Source organism: Octopus sinensis, linkage group LG2 (genome assembly GCF_006345805.1).
Source record: "Octopus sinensis linkage group LG2, ASM634580v1, whole genome shotgun sequence".
Lineage (NCBI taxonomy): Eukaryota > Metazoa > Mollusca > Cephalopoda > Octopoda > Octopodidae > Octopus > Octopus sinensis.
The window spans coordinates 112640203-112662059 of NC_042998.1; the positions used below are offsets into that span (position 1 = coordinate 112640203).

Genomic DNA, 21857 nt, shown 5'->3' on the forward strand with positions numbered 1-21857 from the left:
TGCAGAAATTAATTAGGAATTTACCCGAGAGAAAAGCTTTGACCACTACACGACTTCCTTCGAAATAATCACAAGTCAAAGAATGATTATCTACCATCATTGCCAAAGGAATGCAGTAGGGTGATTTTTACGTTAAACTTGGTGATAGATCAATACCGCTGTTCTAAAAGCCTTGTGAGACAAGCTTTCAAGTCGGAAATCCAGGAATATTATATAAATATATTCCAAACAGTTTCGATTCTTTGTGCGCATTTCGATCAATTTGCTGCAGCTGCAACACAGTAAAGGACTGTCGAATTTATCTCGGACAGGCAAATCCTTATGCCTTGTAAAGGACTTTTGGCAATATCTTGAAATTACTAACATCAAAGTCCTCAAGAGACTACTCAGAGATACCTCGTTCAAGCCCAGGCAATTGTCAATCATATCACCGACTAACTCCTTAAAGAATGCCAGTATGCCTTTCCACCGACCAGATAATAATAACAATATTATTATTATTATTATTATTATTATTATTATTATTATTATTATTATTATTATTATTATTTTGTCTGTTAGCATGTACATTGTTTAGTCTTGGTATAAAAGATGGATTACTGCAAATATTCTACTCAATACTTTGCTTGTCAGTTGAGCATGTCCCTTAGTTGTTGACGATATGTGCATCGCTGATCACGAGCAGAAGTAGTGGGGGAGCATCATAGCCATGTGTTAAGAGGGATTCTTTGAGGTTTGGATAATCCACCTTTGGAGACATGGATGTTTAGTTCAACATCCTTAAACAACCCTTATTCAGGAACCTTTGAGCGGGATGGGCTACTCGACCTGAAGAAAATTCTAACTGGGCCACACCTGCAAGGTCATGTGCTGTTTATCTTGATATGAGATCACCATGTTGCGCACATATGGTTGTGATGCATGTCCCTAGTGTACTCTTATCAGACGGGTAGTCATGGTGGGTATACTGGGCTTCGTATATTTTACCCCAGTGTCAATTTGATGGCATGCATTGCACTCTCACTCAATAATAACAATAAAACAGTGTTATTAGGGACAGCTAGGATACTTAGGATGGTTCTTGGCATCTAAGGTTAATTGTTGTAGCCAGATGTTAGGATTTTTTGTTTTCCAACAGTCTAATATGTTGAGTGTGTATGAAAATAATAACAAGATAAACACAACCCTCTGAAGTACGAAATAGCCCGGCTATGGAAAATGAAGAAGGTGAAAATAGTACCAATTATTGTTGGATCCTTGGGAACAGTATCAGAAAGCATGAAGAAGAATATAAACGAAATGAGAATAGACTACCCAGTAGAACTATTACAAAAGGTTTGCCTCATTGGTACGGCCAGAATAATCTGGAAAGTATTAGATAGTTGAAAAGAACAGACAGTATGGTACCGTAAGCAGCAGTCAGCAAGCCCGCTACGCATGCAAGACTCCAGGAATTCCAATAAAATATGTGATGAAAAGAAATAATAATAATAATAATTATCATTTCTATTATAGGCACAAGGCCTGAAATTTGGGGGAGGAGCTAGTCAAAGTCGATACCAGTGTTCAACTGGTACTTATTCTATCGACCTCGAAAGGATAAAAGGCAAAGTCGACCTCGGGCGGAATTTGAACTCAGAACGTAAATATGGACGAAATGCCGCTAAGCATTTTGCCAGGTATCTAATGATTTTGCTAGTCCTGCTTTGATGATAGTAAGAAGAAGAAGAAGAAGAAGAAGAAGAAGAAGAAGAAGAAGAAGAAGAAGAAGAAGAAGAAGAAGAAGAAGAAGAAGAAGAATTTCTATTTTAGGTACAAGGACTGAAATTTGGCGGGAGTGAACTAGTCGTTTACATCGAGCCCAGTACTCAACTGGTACTCATTTTATCGACCCCGAAAGGATGAAAAGCAAAGTCGACCTCGGGCGGAATTTGAACTCAGAACGTAATTCGGACGAAATACCGCTAAGCATGTTTTCCGGCGTACTAACGATTCTGCCAGCTCGCTGCCTTGAATAATAACAGTAATATTATTATTGTTGTTGCTGTTGTTATTATTATTATTATTATTATTATTATTATTATTATTATTATTATTATCATTATTATTGTATGAGCAAACCCCAGAAGGAGTCACCGAGCCACCGAGAATGAGAATGAGAATTCTGTGTGATGCAATGATTCAGTCCGACCACCCGTCCAGACATCAGAAACTGAACATTGTTGTGGTGAATGAAAAGGAAAGAACAAGCATGATTTTTGACATAGCATGTCCCTGTGACAACAAGATCAAAGAGAAAGAGGAATAACTGATCAATTATGACTATTTAAAGTGGGAAATATGAAGTTTGTGGTCAATGAGGAGAGTAGACGTGATACCAATAGCAATTGGCGCACTTGGAAGTACCAGCAGCCAACTACCAACTTGACTGAAAAAGACTGGTGCATGTATAAAGTTAGAACAACTACAAGAATCAGCAAGCATTCTCCGCAGAGTTCTTGAAGCATGACAAGTAAACAAGTGTCACCTTTGTCTGCTGGCTGTGGACAGCTGACATTTCCGATCGTACCCAGCAAAATAAACACTCAGTTTTCATCACACAATAATAATATTTTTTCTTCTATTTTTCTATCACTTGACGTTGTGGGTAAACAATCTGGTCTGTTTATTTTAATGGCCCACTAAGGTATAAAATGAATTTCTTCGCTCTAGGTGTCGGGAAGACACTCAGCAAGAAATGGAGACACAATTGAAAGAAAAATGAAATGATGATGATGATGATGATGATGATGACGACTGCTACAGACAGTTCACCGATTCTCTGACGAAACTGATATGATATAGATTTGGATAAGAAAAATGCGCCAAGGCAACCTTGAAAAGAGAGAAAGAACATTGATATCAGGTTAAATTACTGGAGCAAAGATAAGAGAATTAGACGAAATAAAGAAACACAAATACTTGAAATTTAGCTAAACAGATCAGAACACACACAAAAGAAAAGTTTACGAATAAATGTGATAGATGCATTAAATTAATGCTTAAAACAGAACTAAGTTTGGCAATAGATTTAATAGCCTAGCCATGCTTGTAATAATAACAGTTGTAATGATACCAACTGGATATAAATGATTTAGTAGCACTATAAAGAAATGTAAGGGTAATATTAACTGCATTTAGAATAAACTAAAAAATCTGACAGTACAAATACATGAACATTAAGAACTTATGCAATTAAGAAAGACAAGAACAACTACTACTCCTACTTCTATTACAACAACTACTACTACTTCTTCTACAACAACAATAATAATAATCTTTTCTATTATAGCCCACTCCAGGAAAGGTCTAGGAGAATGCATCAGATAATTGCAATCAAGAACACTCGGAAAGGTAATGTCTCTTAATCGAAATTTTCAGAAATTGCATGTGATTTTAATATCGGAATTAAAACGGGAGTTTATGACCGAATAATAATAATAATAATAATAATAATAATAATAATAATAATAATAATAATAATAATAATAATAATAATAATAATAATAATACCCCCGTCAACTGGAAGCACAAGGCCTCAAATATGGAGGAAGGAGTTAAGTCAATTACATCGACCCCAGTGCGTAACTGGTACTAATTTAATCGACCTCGGAAAGATAAAAGGCAAAATTTGAACTCAGAACGTAGTAGCAGACGAAATACCACAGATAGATAAATTAAAACTAATATGCCGGACATAGTTGTCAGAGATCAAGAAAAAAAATATGCTTTCTAACTGATGTGTCATTACCAACAGATGACAATGTTTCTCTAAAAGAAATGGAGAAACCTTCAAAATACAAAGACATGGAAATAGAAGTAATTCGAATCTCTATCATAGAAGGTGCATTAAGTATGATAAAAGAATATTCAGACAAATACATAACAAAAACACCAGAACTAGCAAGTACATATAACCTACAGAAAACAGCACTACTAGACACCGTACACAGCCTGCGTTAAACACTTTCAATACAGTAAAAATAAGAGCATCACAACAAACCACAGCACATGCTTGAGGCACACAGAGCTCCACTCGGCAGTGCAGCGAAAGCACGTGATAAAAAAAGACTACTGAATAATAATAATAACAATAATAATAATAATAATAATAATAATAATAATAATAATAATAATAATAATAATATAATAATAATAATAATGATAATAATAATAATAAAATAATAATAATAATAATAATAATAATAATAATAATAATAATAATAATAATAATGGTTTCAAATTTTGCCACAAGGGTAGCCATTAAATAAGTCGATTACATTGACCCCCTAGTGTTTCAGTGGTACTTAATTTATCGACCCCGAAAGGATGAAAGGCAAAGTCGACTTCGGCACACCTTCTACAGTCGCTACTCAATATATTCATAAATAATTGATAACTGACACTATAAGAGCAACAACTGAAAAACAATGCTCATTTCTTTACAACTGCGATCCAATAATAATAGAGAAGCCATACAGTACATACTCTGCACAATCACTACAATACATTACACAACATATACGAAACTCAATAACCACCCAACAAAATAACTTTTCTACTCTAGGCACAAGACCTGAAATTTCGGGGGAAGGAGCAAGTCGATGACATTGACCCCAATACTCAACTGGTAATTGATTTATCGACCCCGAAAGGATAAAAGGCGAAGTCGACCATGGCGGAATTTGAACTCAGAACGTAGTGGTAGACGAAATACCGCTAACGTTTCTGCCAGCTCGCCGCCTTACCACCCAACAAAATAGCACGACTCACAATACATAGATTATACCATATAACTGACACTGGCACTCCGTTGGTTACGACGACGAGGGTTCCAGTTGATTTGATCAACGGAGCAATCTGCTCGTGAAATTAATGTGCAAGTGGTTGAGCACTCCACAGACACGTATAATCTTAAGTTAGTTCTCAGGGAGATTCAGCGTGACAGAGTGTGACAAGGCTGACACTTTAAAATACAGGTACTACTCGTTTTTGCCAGCTGACTGGACTGGAGCAATGTGAAATATAGTGTCTTGCTCAAGAACACAACGCGTCGCCAGATTTGAACTCATGACCTTACGATCGTAAGCTGAATACCCTAAACATTGAGCCACACGCTTTCACTGCACAGATTATACACAACAAATAACTGAACCCTAAAATGACACCAGAATTGGCAAAACCACTCATACAATGAATAAAGCTGATGTAGCATCTACACATAGCTCAACATTTCTGAAAGAAAATGATGCACACACCTCATCAACATGGCATTAAATAAGGGCTCGTAGAAACTAGTATATAAATTGTTGAAAACATGAAGATTAAATTGCTTTCCATGAGTTACAAAACATATATAAGTTATAATAAAGTCTACTGACAACAAAGATAGGCACATCTACAAAATCTATAATTAAACAACCGCCTGAATGACACGTTAAACATACCTATTAACAATATGGAATTTTCTTAACTATGCGTTGAGAAAACAATCCTCAACCTTCTTTTATTCCACAATGTTAAGTCGTTATTCAACCTGCGAGTTTCAGAAAGTTGTAGTCAACCGTCAAATTGCATTGTAACACTTAGATGTACTAACTCTGAACTTATTTCCTTTTATCATAATAATTGACTTTATTATTCTCAGCATTTTATCACTCAAATTTACACCCACGGTACAGTCTACCACTTTACCTGTTTTGTAACGATTTTATCTTTCATAAATTTAAATTTCACTACCAAAGCTTACATCTGATTTAGCTGCTCGTACGTCTCTGTATCATAATAATCACATCAGTTATTTTTTAAGTGATAATCCTATACAGTAGGATGGACATCCCTCCACGGAGGGAATCAAGGACAAGTCATCTCAATATGTCCAACATTTCTTTAAACAATTTTAGAACATGAGTGTGAACTCCAGATATAAACTATAGCAACATAGTGGAGGCGCAATGGCCCAGTGGTTAGGGAAGCGGACTCGCGGTTGTAGGATCGTGGTTTCGATTCCCAGACCGAGCATTATGAGTGTTTATTGAGCGAAAACACGTAAATATCCACGAAGGAGGGAGTGGTAGCGAACCCTGCTGTACTCTTACCACAACTTACTCTCACCCTTTCTTCCTGTTTCTGTTGTAGCTATATTTCATAGGGCCAACCTTGTCATACTCAGTGTCACGCTGAATATCCCCGAGAACTACATTAAGGGTACAAGTGTCAGTGGAATGCTCAACCACTTGCACGTTAATTTCACGAGCAGGGTGTTCTGTTGATCGGATCAACTGGAACCCTCGTCGTCGCAACCGACGGAGTACCACACATAGCAACATATCACCTCTTGTTGTTTTTCACTCACTAACATCATCTGCGACAAAAAATTATTAATTTATAAAGAAGCTTATCCCGAAGTTTCAGTAGTTAGCTCCCAGTTTTTACACATCACACATCAGTAGCTTAACACGATCTCATGTATGTAATTCTAAATAAAGCCGACACTTCATTATCTCTAAACCATCGTGTCACGCTGTTATATGTAGCCTTACAAAAATTATTACTATTTATGTCAAAATCAAACTGTTTTTAGAAACAGAATAATGTTGTTTCAACAAATATTGAATAATAGTAATAGTAAGTAATTCTAAATTGCAACGTTGGTGCAATGCCAGAATTAGGAAGGAGGACATAGTCAATTAAATCTATTTCAGTACTTGACTTTTACGGCCCAGGTGGGATTAAAGAAAGTTGACCTTGGTGGGTTTAAACTCAGAATGAAAAAGATCTTAACTAAATATTTGTCTGGGAAAGACGAAAGACAAAGTCGACATTATCGGCATTTGAACACAGAATGTTAAGAAAATCTTAATCAATACAAGCCTTGTTATCACTTGATACAAAGGACAAGAATAGGTTACCAGCTATCACATCAGGTAAACATGTAAGGTACCAAGTTTCCGGTCCTGACACATTAAAATCTATTGGTGATTCCTAATTGATAAATACTGTAAATACGTGTGAAACCTAAATCTACGACCAAAACTACCTATATAATCAGGCTTTATTTGCATTCAGTTCTATATTTACATTTGACGGATATTTGTCATCTTATTCGTTGTTAACACGTTTCGGCTGATATACCCTCCAGCCTTTATCAGGTGTCTTCGGGAAATTTCGAACCTGGGTCCTCATTCTTAAGATATTTTTCGATATTATTATTATTATTATTATTATTATTATTATTATTATTATTATTATTATTATTATTCAGTAGTTTTATTTTTATAGCGTGCTTTCACTTCACTACCGAGCGCAGCTCTGTGTGCCTTGGGTATGTGCTGTGATTTGTTGTGAGGCTCTGATGGTTATTGTATGGAAAGTGTTCTGCGTAGGATGTGTGCAGTGCCTAGTAGTGCAATTTTCTGTATGTTATATGTGTTTGTAAGTCCTGGTGTTTTTGTTATGTATTTGTCTGAATATTTTTTTATCATGCCTAATGCACCTACTATGATAGGAATTGTTTCTGTTTTCAGATTCCACATTCTAGTTACCTCTATTTCCAGGTCTTTGTATTTTGAGAGTTTCTCCATTTCTTTTAGAGAAACGTTGTCATCTGCCGGTATTGATACATCAATTAGAAAGCATTTTTTTTCTTCATGATCTCTGACAGCTATATCTGGTCTGTTGGCCTTAATTTCTCTATCTGTGTGTATCAGCATATCCCAGAGTATGGTTGCTTTCTCGTTTTCTGTGACCTTTTCTGGTGTGTGCCTATACCATCTTTTTTCTGTTGTTATTCCATAATGTTGGCATAGCTTCCAATGTATGTAGGTTCCAACTCTGTCATGTCTGTGAATATATTCCTTCTTAGCCAGGACTGGGTAGCTAGAGATAATATGATTTATTGTTTCTTGTCCATCTCCACATATTCTGCAGTTACTTGTAATATTATTATTATTATTATTATTATTATTATTATTATTATTATTATTATTATTCAGGACACTGCCTGGAATCGAACTCGGAATCTTGGGGTTAGTAGCCCACGCTCTTAATCACTACGCCACGGGCATATGGTGTAGTGGTTAAGAGCGCGGGCTACTAACCCCAAGATTCCGAGTTCGATTCCAGACAGTGTCCTTAATAATAATAATAATAATAATAATAATAATAATAATAATAATAATAATAATAATAATAATAATAATAATACGTTGTGGTAACAACAAACAAGATGAGGACAAATATCCGTCAAATGTAAATCATGTAAATAATGTTTATTTGCATTCCTCTGCATGTATTAGAATGCTAGATATTAAAAAATGGGGACATGACCACACACGTCAACATTTGTATTTACTATAATACGATTCTTTAAATATAATAAACTATTAACCAGAATGGTTCAAAATCAGAAACTTGAATTTCATGAAAAAATAGTTACATTTGAAAAAACTAGAACACAAGTTTAACACCCTACTAAATATATTGCTCAGCACACAGACATCCTGAACCGCATCCAGAGAAGGGCCACTCGACTAAATTGCATTTAATTACTAAGGGACACACTCCAGCCTCTGGCTCACTGGTGTGCTGTCTCCTCTCGTTATCTTTTTTTTTATCATTACTACATTGACCTCAGTTCTTCGGAGCTGGATGGCGCCATACCCCCACCATTCAAGCACCTTCGACCCATCCGTCTCTCCACTTGTTACATCCATCTACCCCCGGCCCCGCACTAACCACTGCGTTCTGTCCCTACTTTAGAATATCGGCTCTTTGAAATTTTCTCCTTGTTCATATCGGACCATATACAAAGTTTGATTCTTGGAATCAGTACTCTCGTATGAGAATGAGATCCACTTACAATTGACGCTTCGATGCCATGCCCGTGGAGCTAGAGTACTTCTAAGCGAGTTCCGTTGCATAGACCTTGTGTTATAGAAGGGTTTCTAAGAAGCATAATAATTGCTCCAACTTTTAAGTTAAGGCGATGGGGAGGCGTTCCAGAAAGTGTAAGTTCGTTTATAAACTCCATGAGATAATTCTGAGTTTCTTCTTTATTATCAGAAGTTACTACGTTGGTGCTTAGATACGTCTTAGTTTCAGTGGGCAATCTACTTAGAATTTCTTCATTTACTACTAAGCAGTCCGAATTTTTAGGGGATAAGATCACTCTAGTTTCCATTTCTTCTGTTGTACAATTTCCAAATATATCAGATACCAAAGAATTGTTACATATGGGTGCCTCAGGAACATCAATAGTATCTTCTGCAAGATTATCTAGAGAGCTTTGAAGAAATCCACTTCCAAGTTGTAGTAGCCACCTCAAAAAATCTTGTTCATTTGCATTTGTTCTCATGTTTTGCGTAAGTTGCATTTGATGAAAATTATCCCACATAGAGGAGCATTTGAGGCAGGCACCAAGTACAGCTGCAGGAGGAGCTCTGGGAACTGGAATAACTTGTCTAAAATCTCCTCCTAGTACGATAATTTTCCCACCAAATATACTATTACTATTCATAATATCTCTTAAACCATTATCTATAGCTTTCAAAGCATAAACTGGTATCATAGAAGCTTCGTCAACAATGAAGTCTTTTACTCGCCTAAGAATGTTTCCTTAGTCACAATTTGGTAGAATATTGCACACACAAGTTTCACTCAAAGGAACTGGAAGCTTGAATATACGGTAAAGAGTTTTACCACCTTTGAAGAGTATTGCAGCAATGCCAGTCCAGAAGCCAAGGGAAATAACTCGAATTTAATCCTGGCTTATTTCCCTTAGCGTGACAAACACCGATGGTACAAGCGTATTAATATATAGATTCTCCACCACTGTATAACTGTATTTTATATAACAGCATCTGTCACAGTGATGTATGTTATATCCTCTCTCATTACCTGATATATGTGAGAGAGGATACATAATATCCTCTCTCTCACAGCCTAATATACTATATCTTCTATCACTGTTTATTTTATATCATCCTCTTTAACAGTCTATTATAAAAAGGAGGAAGACATTGAATAATATAGTCTTAGATACGCAATGACTCTGAAGAGTAAATAGTCATGGCTCGAATGCTATGACCAATTTTGTTCTATGCACTAGCATACCTAGGGGCGACACTTTTAAATGGATACCACTTTTGTGGGTCTGCTGTAAGCAATATGTGTTTTTTTGTGGGATCCGGGGGTGGCAAACGGAAGGGCCACCCGAGTGGCACACACACTAGCTACGCTAGTTCTACGTTCAAATACCGCCGAGGTCGACTTTGCTTTTAATCTTTTTGGAGTCGATAATACATTCCCACTTAAATACTGAGGTCGATGAAATCGAGTCACATACTCCCTAAAACTGCAGGCCTTGCACCAGAATTAGAAAAGATTATTTTTCATTATTGTCCAGACATTTCATACTTCAAAAATTTGGCGATAATTGACAATATATTATTAATTGTCAACGAGCATATTATTAGTAACTTGTCAGCGAGTATATTATTTAGTAACTGTCAACAAGACAGCATCTACGTAGTCGCTGAACCTGCTAGATGTAGCAATTAGATCTACTTTAAAACACTTCATGCTGCCTGCAGAAAAGAAGCCTCACATCGATTAATGTAGTTATATATTAAATATTTAAAACCTGGATTGCCAAGGCTAGGACATTTTTGATCATGTCTGCTTGATCAAGTCTAATCCATGGTTAAACAACACAGCAGCAGCAACAACATTTAACAAATTTCTAAAATAATTTCGATTAGGTTTTGTTTTCGTGGGAAATTCTACTGAAATACTGAGGTCAATATCTCTGATGAAAAAATATATTAGTGTCAATGTCACGTCTTTCAACTATCCAGTTATCTAAAAAAAATTTAATCTAAAATAAAAAAAAATAGACGGTCTAAAGAAAAAATATCAATAACCTTTATGTATGAAACTAGCATGACATAATGGTGGTGGTGTAATAGGAGGTAGTGGGAGAGAATTTGCAATACGTGTATTCTAAAAAGCAAGTGCATTTGTTCTCACAATGGTGACATCATCTGAATACTTGCAACAGAATGAGTTCAGCGAAAAAATATTCCTCAAGGCTAAAGTTTGGTGTCAAACAGATTGACGGTTTCAACCTATCACCACTGAACAAATACAGCTCATTTGACGGGCTTTTGTACAGTACTTACCTAATTTTCACAAGAATTGGAGCACCTCAAGGGCATTGAACCAGGAACTACGTGATTGTGAAGCGAACTACTTATATACACACACAGTCATGCTTGCGTTAAGGGACTTGGCGAAGACGGCGCAATGCCGACCCTTTGCTAAGTTTATCATATATTCCATTAACTCTTCTCAAGCGTAGACATGAAAAGCCGATTCTACTTAAAATTAACATTGATAAAGAAATAAAAGTTGTATTCAGTATTTAGTGAATATGGTTGTTTCAGTGACTTGGTAGCAATCAACAAGTATATATGTATGTATGTATGTATGTATGTATGTATGTATGTATGTATGTATGTATGCATGTATGTATGTATGTATGTATGTATGTATATATATATATATATATATATATATATATATATATATATGCATACATACACTCCCACATACATACATACATGCATACATACATACATACATACATGCATACATACATACATACATACATACATACATACATACATACATACATACATGCATACATACATACATATACATATGATGTTCGATTTTTAATGTTGTTTGTTATTTCTTAGCTGTTTTGTTATTTGTTATTTTTAATGTTCAGTTTCTTTTAATATTCTAATAGACAAATATATATACTCACGCATCCATGCACACATGTACACACGCTACACATGGACATATATGTAACTAGCTGTTACTGCTGCTGTTGCCGATGATGATGATGATGATGATGAGATGATGATGATGATGAGGAGGAGGATGAGGAGGAGGGAGGAGGAGGAGGAGGAGGAGGAGGAGGAGGAGGAAAAACTTATTCAGGCTTTGATGTTTTCATCCAACCAGAGCGGAGCAGTAAAAGCAAACAACATTTACTTTACAGCTAAATACTTTGAAAGGTATATCTACAATTGTTATATTATAGACGACAAATGCCGTCATCGTGATGTATTTTCTGAAACACATTCCGAAATTGTATCCGGCTGTCCTACACAAACTCCAACAAAATAAACATAGAGTTTCAGCAATGCTAGGAGGTTGATCCACGCACTTTCAACTTCCCATAGAAACAGATTTAGTCCTATAAGCATACACTTGTCTTAGAAAATAACAATGAGCCTTTATGGTAGATACAAGGCGATCGGCATTATCTTGTCTTTAGAAATAACAATGGAAATTATCATACAATTCACCACATAACAAAATAATACGCACAATCAATTTCAATGACAAAAATGACCATTGTGTATTAATCATTGAGTTAGCAATACCAAATGACTAAGTTAGTGCAGAGGCGAGCTGAAAGACTAAGGATTTATATCAACATATTTGTTGAATGAAAAACTGGTAGTTAAGGTGCGTGCGTGTGCGCGTGTCCAAAGTACAATTTGCTAGAATGATTCATCAACACTGCTGTCAGTTCATCGACAGATTGTCTTAAGAATAGATTTAAGTATGTTCCAAAACATAGCAATATTAAGATCTGTAAATTTTCGGCATTCTCGCGTTGTATTTAACACACTTGGATATTTGTATATATATTTTCGAAGTTGTACCTGTTTCTATCAGTATACGAAAGAAAACTCTTGAGGCACTTTGAAAACCAGGAGCTCTTGAGGCATCTTGCAAACCATGAATAATCTTTTCAAATTCTGGCCACAGACTAGCAATTTTCAGTATAGGAGTAAGTCGATTACACTGACCCCCTGTAATTGACAGGTACTTTATTTTATTCTTTTCTACTCTAGGTACAAGGCCTGAAATATTAGGGCAGAGGGCCAGTCGATTAGATCCACCAGTTGCGTACTTTGTCTTTCGTACGCAACTGGTGGATCTAATCGACTGGCCCTCTGCCCTAATATTTCAGGCCTTGTACCTAGAGTAGAAAAGAATACGCAACTGATACTAAAGTACGCAACTGGTACTAATGTAACGACCCCGAAAGGATGAAAAGCAAAGTCGATCTCGGTGGAATTTGAACTCAGAACATAAAGACAGACGAAATACCTATTTCTTTACTACCCACAAGGTGCTAAACACAGAAGAGACAAACAAAGACAGACAAACGGATTAAGTCGATTATATCGACCCCAGTGCGTAACTGGTACTTATTTAATCGACCCCGAAAGGATGAAAGGCAAAGTCGGCCTCGACGGAAATTCAACTCAGAACGTAGCGGCAGGCGAAATACCGCCAAACATTTCGACCGGCGTGCTAACGTTTCTGCCAACTCGCCGCCTTTATTTTATTGAACCAGAAAGGATGAAAGGCAAAGCTGACCCAGGCGGGATTCGAATTCAAAGCGTAACGCTAACGGTTCTGCCGGCTCACCACCTTTAATATTTATTTTAATATTGATATTCGTGTTAAGGCGGTGAACTGGCAAAATCGTTAGTATATCGGGCAAAATACTTGGGTGTGTTTCGTCCGTCTTTACTTTCTGAGTTCAAATGCTGTCAAGGTCGACTTTGCCTTTCATCCTGTCGGTGTCGATAATATAAGTACTAGTTGAACACTGAGGTTGATGTAATTGACTTATATTCCTATCCTACCCCCAAAATTGCTGGTCTTGTGCCAAAATTTGAAGCCAAAATTAATATTCCTGCTTCCTAGTATATTGTACATATATGTTCTCCATGTGTAATAGATTACATTATTTTTTAAATTCTAATTTAGAGCTTTGAGCACCCTGTATATATTGTACACAGATATATCGAAATATATACTCGGATCACACACACATACATATACACATACAAGGAAAATGGTGAGGTTAAGAAATTTCGGCTGTGTATTCATAATGGGACAGCCTGCCAAAGGTTACATGTTATATAGCAGAAATTTCTAAGTAACTGTCAACTGTTTCTTGAAAAAATAATAGGTCATTCTTCTAAAAGGTATGATGTGCTTCTTTCATTTAAAAACAGGCGTTTATTACATGGGCATTTTTAATCATCGATCTGCTCGTTCAGGTCTGACCTGAAGCTAAATAACGAGTAGCATCATCGATGTGGACCTTCTATTTCACTTCATTAAGTAACAAGTAATTTCTGCATAGAGTTCGAAGTTGGCATAGAAATAAGAAATCTGCAATGAGCAGTTTCGGTGGTATGAGCAAATTTTCTGCATGAACCATACAAAAGTTCTATAGCTTTAGAGAAAGGCAGTCGCAAAAGTAATCACAATAAGACTAACATACATTGAAAGAACATTCGGTTTTTAGAAACTGAATCTCACAGCGAGAATTTACCGCTCTATGATCAGAAAATATTGGGGACAAATATTTTCTGGCCATTCAGAAATTACCACAGATCCGCTTGTAATCGGCTTTCTGAGACTTTCGCTCGTAACCAACTATGTCACTGATTTTACATAAACACACACATATATGGGTATACACCGCAGACACATACATGTACCATATTTATGGTTAGGATTAGGGCGATTAATAGAAAGAATCGTTAGTGTTAGATAAAATACCTTGAGGTATTTAGTTCGGCGCACCTCGTTTAGAATTCAAATTTCGTCAAAGTCGACTTCGCCTTTCATCCTTTCATGCTAACAAAAATAAAGGAGCACTCTGTCGGTTATGACGACGATGGTCCCAGCTGATTCGATCAACAGAACAGCTTGCTCGTGAAATTAACGTTTCACAGACACGTGTACCCTTAACGTAGTTCGCAAGGAGATTCAGCATGACACAGAATGTGACAAGGCTGGCCCTTTGAAATACAGGTACTACTCATTTTTGTCAGCTGAGTGGAATGGAGCATCGTAAAATAAAGTGTCTTGATCAAGGACAGAACGCGTCACCGGGAATCGAACTCACAACCTTACGATCATGAGCCGAATGCCCTAACCACTAAGCCACGCAACCTCACGAGCAAAAATAAATGAGTGGCAGATACTAAGGGGGGGTATAATCAATTTATATACCGCCTATCACAAAATATATTGTCGGTTTTGTCTCTCATTTAGAATTCAATATTTGAACCCGACTCTCCAGTTTGTGTATTACGGCCAGTCATTACTTAAAGCGAGCGTTAACAGAATGTGAGTCAACGATAATGTAAATACGTGTTCGTCTAACTTGTTAAAACTTTATGCTACAATCATTTTCAACATCTGTCCGGCGGGCACATTTACGAGATGCGAATTTGGATAATACTCGGTATCTATCTATCTATCTATCTATCTATCTATCTATTTTTCTGTCTGTCTGTCTATCTAAATATATCGTGTATGGATATCTGTGCCTGTATTTGAGTGTGGGTGCTTGTGCTTGTGTGGAGGGGGGCGAGTGTGTGTGCATATGTGTATGTATGTGTGTGTCCACAGGAACAAATATACACACGGATATTCTATGTAGCCAATATGGTAGCGGTCAATATAAATGTTTAAAAACTCAAAATATCACGAACAGTTAAGGCTTGACCTTAACATAAGTTTAAACAAAGACTTAATACCTATCAGCTTTCACATAACTGACGTCATTAAAAAACTATTCTTTATTGGTTCTTATTGATTTCTTTGACTGGAACACAAAATCTCTTATGAAAATATGATTGCTGAGGAACCATATGTGGGTCAGAAGATCCACTAAAATAACAGCCAAATCTCCTTGAAATCACATTTTACCGTCTTAAAAGTAGATAGATAGATAGATAGATAGATAGATAGATGTGGTCAACTGTCTCATTCTGTTGGTTGCACATTCTGCATTTGCTGTTGGAAACTGTTTTCATTATTTTGCTTTTATAGTTCTTAGTGGTCAGGCATTGGTCTTGTGCAACGAGAATCAGTCCTTCCGTTTTTGTATTTAGTTTTGGGGCCACTGTTAGCTATGACTTAGGTTCACTTCTCTGTCAAGCCTTACAGAGTATTAGTCATGGAGTGACTTTTCCCTCCATTTCTCCTTTAGAATGTTTTGTAATTCTGTTTTCATGTTGTTGTTTTGTCTTTGTTTTTTTGGGTTTTTTTTGTTTTTTTGTCTCTTTGATCATTTCTGCAGTGTTGTCATCTGAGATTAATGTTTCCGTGTAGCCTGCTTCTATTTTGTAATTTTTCGCTTCCTGGTCTATAAAGAAAGGTGTTTTCATTTTTTTTTATCGTTTTGCTTTATTTCATGTAACAATCATTCACTTTTGTTTCTTAGTATTTTTCTAGTTCACCCGTTACTTTATAGTAGTTCTCTATCTGTCACGCCTCGACCTCCTTTTGAGTGGGGTAGATATATTCTGTCTCTGTCTGCTTTAAGGCAATGACTTCGGTGTGTTGTTAATAGTTTCCTGGTTTTTCTAAGTTTCTCAGTTCTCTAATCTTCCAGTTAATTCTGATAAAGCTGTAATTTATTACTGGTTTGGTTAACGTATTTATCCCTATTATCTTATTTTTAGCATTGAGTTCAGCATATAATATTAGTTTAACTCTTCTGTAATATTCTCTCTTAATTTTCTCTTCCATTTCGGTGTGTTTTATTTTAGCTGTTTCGTCTATTCCTATTTCTAATTGTATGGGCAATTATAGTCTAATTCTCTGATTTCTGTGTCTATGTCGAATGCAATGCTTTCAGCACTGATTAATTTGCTTCTTCCTAATGTCACTTTGGCACATTTGTCCAACCCATGCTCATCTCGATGTCCTTGCTGAAACAAAGTGTTGTTTTCTGCAAGTGTTCCACCCTTATTGCAGCCCCTATTTGTTCCACGTACTTCTCGAAATTTTTACTCACTGTTCCCAGGGTTCCGACTGTTGTTAGTACTACTGCTACCTTTTTCATCGACCACAACTACTTAACTTCCCAAGCTAACCTGCCATATCTCTCGACTTTTCTTTCGTCCTTATCGCATGCCTTGTTGTCAGCTGGGCATGCTATATCTATGATCCAGCATAGTACGTTTTCTTTCTCAATTAAGACTATATCCGGCTTCCTATTCTCTATCTCATGGTCGCACTGAATCATAAAACCCCATAGGATCTTTGCATTTCTATTTTCGACGATGCCTTCAGGTTTGTGGTCGCATCAATTTTTTACTCTGTCAAGTCTATACTTGTTGCAGAGAGTACAATGGACAAGCCTGGCGTCTCATATTCCTTCTGGGCAAGTGGCATACATTCGCTGGTAATATGCGATACTATTTCACCGTTTTATCCACAGATTCTGCTCTTATCGCTTCCTGCTGCGTTGTCTATTCTGTATTTTATGTAGTTTGTTCTTAGTGCTTGCTCTTGAACAGCACAGATTAGAGCCTCCGTTTCCGGTTTTAAATCACTTTTAGCCATCCACAGCCATCTTTTTTCTCTGTCTGTCTTACCTTCAACATCCCTATCAAATTGACCATGTATTCTTTTCTTTACCCACCTATTTTCAGTTTCATTCGTTTTCAATTGCTTGTACAGTGCTTTATCATCATTATTATAAACTCTATAAGAATGTAGAGAGAGACAAGCGCTGTAATTCTGTCGCTGCATCTAGTATAAATGCTTCTTATAGATTAGTAGTAGGGAATATGGCGAATAGAGATAAAGAGAAAAACAGAGAAGGGGAAGAGGAAAAAGAGGGCTGTGAGATGAACAAGAGTCTACTCCAGTCTGAAAGCAAAGCTTAAGTACAATATATTCCAAGATACAGCCGAAATGAAGGGAGGTCGTAAAAGTAACCAGGTTATGTAGTTGAGAGTAAAACAAAGCTTGGGGTGGGGAATAATTAAGAGAGAAGAAAGGTCAATTTTAAACATTAAGGCGTATTTAGATTGATTTGAGTAAATCGATCTCTGGCAAAAAAAGGGTTTGAGCAATTTATATTGACAGAAAGTAAATACGTCACAGAATTTGTTAAGAAGAAAGTTTCCAGTTTTTAATAACATTTCTAGTGATTTTCGGTAACATAAATTACACGCTACTCCTCTTCCCTAGTACAGTATTGCAGTCTTAACGACAGACCAGGAGATAGGATATATTTTTAATCTTGAGGTGATAAATGTAAGTTGCCAGTGACGTATGTTTATAATTCCAATCAGGCTGTCTTGGTACGCATATATATATATATATATATATATATATATATATATATATATATATATATATATATATATATATATATAATACAAATAAGAAAATGGAGAAACAATTTAGTTGGTTCATCTACTTTAGGGTATTAGAATGTTGACTTATTTATTTATTTAACAAAAACGAGAACCTTAATAACATATATATATACATTATAATTCAATGCATATAAGATAAGAATACAATTATAAAAATCTTTATATAAATTATTGAAAACATTATAATCACTCTTATAGCTGTTTCAGCCTATGGAAAAAAGTAGTTTTTCAGTGCCTATAGTTGTCAGTTATATTGAAGTTGTAGGCATATAAAAATAGGGTGTAGGCCTCGTCAGTGATTATAAAGAACTTTCAAATTATAAATTCATGAAACAGGATACACGTACAATTTAATATATATATAAATATAAACAAATAACTATATACACATATATATATATATACATACATAAGCAAAGTATATACACCTTTACATGTGTATAAATACATAAGCACAATTAAACAATATGTCCAAGCAAATAGACCATTCGTCATATACATATATACTGGAACATATACATACGTCCATGCTACGACACATTCTCACTCTGTCTCTTTTATTTCTCTCCCTCACTATCTCTCACTTTTTTCTCTCTCTCTCTCTCTCTCTCTCTCTCTCTCTCTCTCTCTCTCTCTCAAGTGCACTCTCACTATTAATCCATGCCTCTGTGTTTCCTTTTTTATGCTTTTGTTTTCCTGTCCATATTTCACATTAGTTTCACATACATACATCTGTAGGAAGCATACTTAGTTGAATTGACACTGTAGGGTAGAGATGATAAACTTATGACGTGCTATGGGTTTTTAAGTAACAAGCGATGGACTTCGAAAAGAAAGTATCCTCCTGAAATATCATGTTATACAAAAACATATCCCTGAATATTTGTCTATAACTAAAATACATGTAATCCACACGCCAATATCAGAATTATTAAAATAAACAATATTTTCCACACGTTGTGCAAAAAGGCTCGCCATCGTTGTTGCAGTGGTTAAGATATATAGATAGCTGGACTAGTACTAAGATGTTATTGTACAATAGTAGGGATGCACATGAAGTTCGACCTTAAAACGAAATGAATTGAGAATGTACGATGCTATCTCTCGTCTGTCACTACATCGTCCTTAGTATAAATTCCACACAGCATAATACTATAGCAAAGATTCCACATTAATTCTTTCTGATATTTAACACAAGGCCAGCAATGTTGAGAGAAAGTGAAGGTTGATCACATCGACTCCAGTGCCGAACTGGTACTTATTTTATCGATCCCCAATAGCCGAAAGGCAAATTCAACTTTCGCGGAATGCTAAATTATATAATACTACATTATAAACATCAGTTTATGTAATATTCTACCATTCTAATACTATTGCATATACACCACTGTATGTAATTCTACAGCTAAATATTAAACTGTTATACTGTAGGATAAATATTATATTATGAAATACTATTGTATAAATACCATCAAATAAATACTAATTATGTAATAATATAACACAAATATCAAAATTGGTAATACAATAGTATTGTAATATCATTGCATAAATACCATACGGCGTAATGTTATAGCATTTTGATACTACAGCTTAACCTCTAAGCACATTATGTAAAACGATAACACAGTCAACATACTATGTAATACTTTAGCATAAATACCACATAAATATAATACTCTCATGTAAATAATCTTTTCTACTAAAGGCAAAAGACATGAAATTTGGGGCGGAAGGATTAGTTGATAACATCGACTCCAATGTTTCAATAATACCATATAATATACTACAGCATAAATACTTCAAATGCGGTATAAATATCTCATTGTGCAATACTATAGTATAAAAATCCAAATTTACAATAAGGGTTTCACATTTTTGCATAAAGCTGGCAATTTTAGGGGAGAGGACAAGTCAATTGCACGGACCCCAGTACTTAACTAGTACTTATTTTAACGACTCCGAAAGGATGAAAGGCAAAGTTGACCTCGGCGGAATTTGAATTCAGAGTGTAAAAACGGACAAAATGCTACTAAGCATTTTGTACTGCATGCTAACTAATGATCCTGCCAGCCCACCTCCTTAATCACAATTTATAAGTGTGTAGCATAAATACAGCTTTGTGTAATAAATGTTTCCACTATAGGCACAAGGGAAGTGGGGGCTAGTCGATTACACTGACCTCTGTGCAAAACTGATACTTTTTTTTATCGACCCCGTAAAAATTAAAGGCAAAGTGTAACTCGGCGATATTTGAACTCAGAATGTAAGAAGTACTGCAAAGCATTTTGTCCGGTTTGTTCGCTGCCTGTGTAATAATATAGTGTTGTAATATCACACTGTGTAATATTGTAGCATTGCAATACCATAACACAAATACTATATTATGTTGTACTTCAACATAAACACTATAATGCAATTCTACATCATTACTAACAACTAATCTTGACACCAAATACACGTCGCCTATATTAATTAGCGTATGGCTTAATTTTAACAGCGATAAAGTTGATATCCCAGTACAGATTACAGACCTCGTTTGTTTAAATATAGTTATAAAATATATAAAAGAAAATATTGCTTACCAAGACAGGCATTTAAACCCTTCTTCTAAGGTACCAACGAATTCATTACAGGAACTCTCTTTGAAAATATCTTCTTCGTCCATTAGATCCGCAAGGCTCTTGCGACGCCTTTCACGGGATTTTTGAAGTAGAGAACTACTGATTTCTTTGAAACCGTGAGCAAATTCGTCAACACTAATGCGTCCGTCTCCGTCAGTATCCAATTCTTCGAATACATTATTTAGCTCATCCGTTGACAAGTCAGTACATACTGTCGCTAATTCAGACTGGTCAATATATCCGGAACCATCTAAATCACATGCCCAAAAAAGCTGTTGCATGTTTTGCTCGCCTTCGTCTCCGTTTTTCTTCTCCATATGGTGTAACGCCATTTAATCGTACCGGTGCAGAAGTGAAATCACTAAAGCAGACGATAAGATATTCAACAGCAATTATTTTAGTTATTGTAAAAAATAAATGATAAATTGCTATCGAAAGACTTTTACTTTTTTTCTTTTAACTCTTATTTGTTTTAAAACTACTTTTCTTTTATTTGTTTATCAATCAGTCAGTATCTCGGTTGCATAATTTTTTTATCGCCCTGAGAAATTTTTTTTTTTTTTTGGTTTCGTTACTCTTATCGTTATTTTTATTTCATAAATCCGTTTTCGATCTTATTTCTTAATTTTCATATCTCTTTTTTACTTTCCACTTTTTTCTTCTGTCTCTCTCTCTCTCCCTCTCTCACCCTTCCTCTATTTCTTTTTTTTTTTTTTTTTGTTAAATCCTCTTTCAGTTTCACAAGATCTGCGACAAATCAAAACGGACAGCAGGAAGGACAGTGGTAAATCAAAATCAAAACTTTTGATGCTGCTTTAACCCGTTGGGTGGAACCATAGATTGTCTTGGAACATCGTTCTTGCCAGTTTCCTGTAAGAATAAGGGGAAAATTAACTGAAGT

General features: G+C 35.7%; 1 protein-coding gene across 6 annotated transcripts in view; it reads right to left on the reverse strand.

The window, feature by feature from the left end:
* The window catches only part of LOC115232572 (ras and EF-hand domain-containing protein homolog), a 117634-nt gene that overhangs the window by 54793 nt on the left and 40984 nt on the right, over positions 1-21857 (reverse strand). For all 6 annotated transcript variants that reach the window (XM_036498939.1, XM_036498932.1, XM_036498935.1 and 3 more), the window contains exon 2: positions 20918-21826. In XM_036498939.1, the coding sequence (XP_036354832.1) occupies positions 20918-21288 (371 nt within the window). In that variant the 5' untranslated portion in view covers positions 21289-21826. The remainder of the gene's footprint in view (positions 1-20917; positions 21827-21857) is intronic.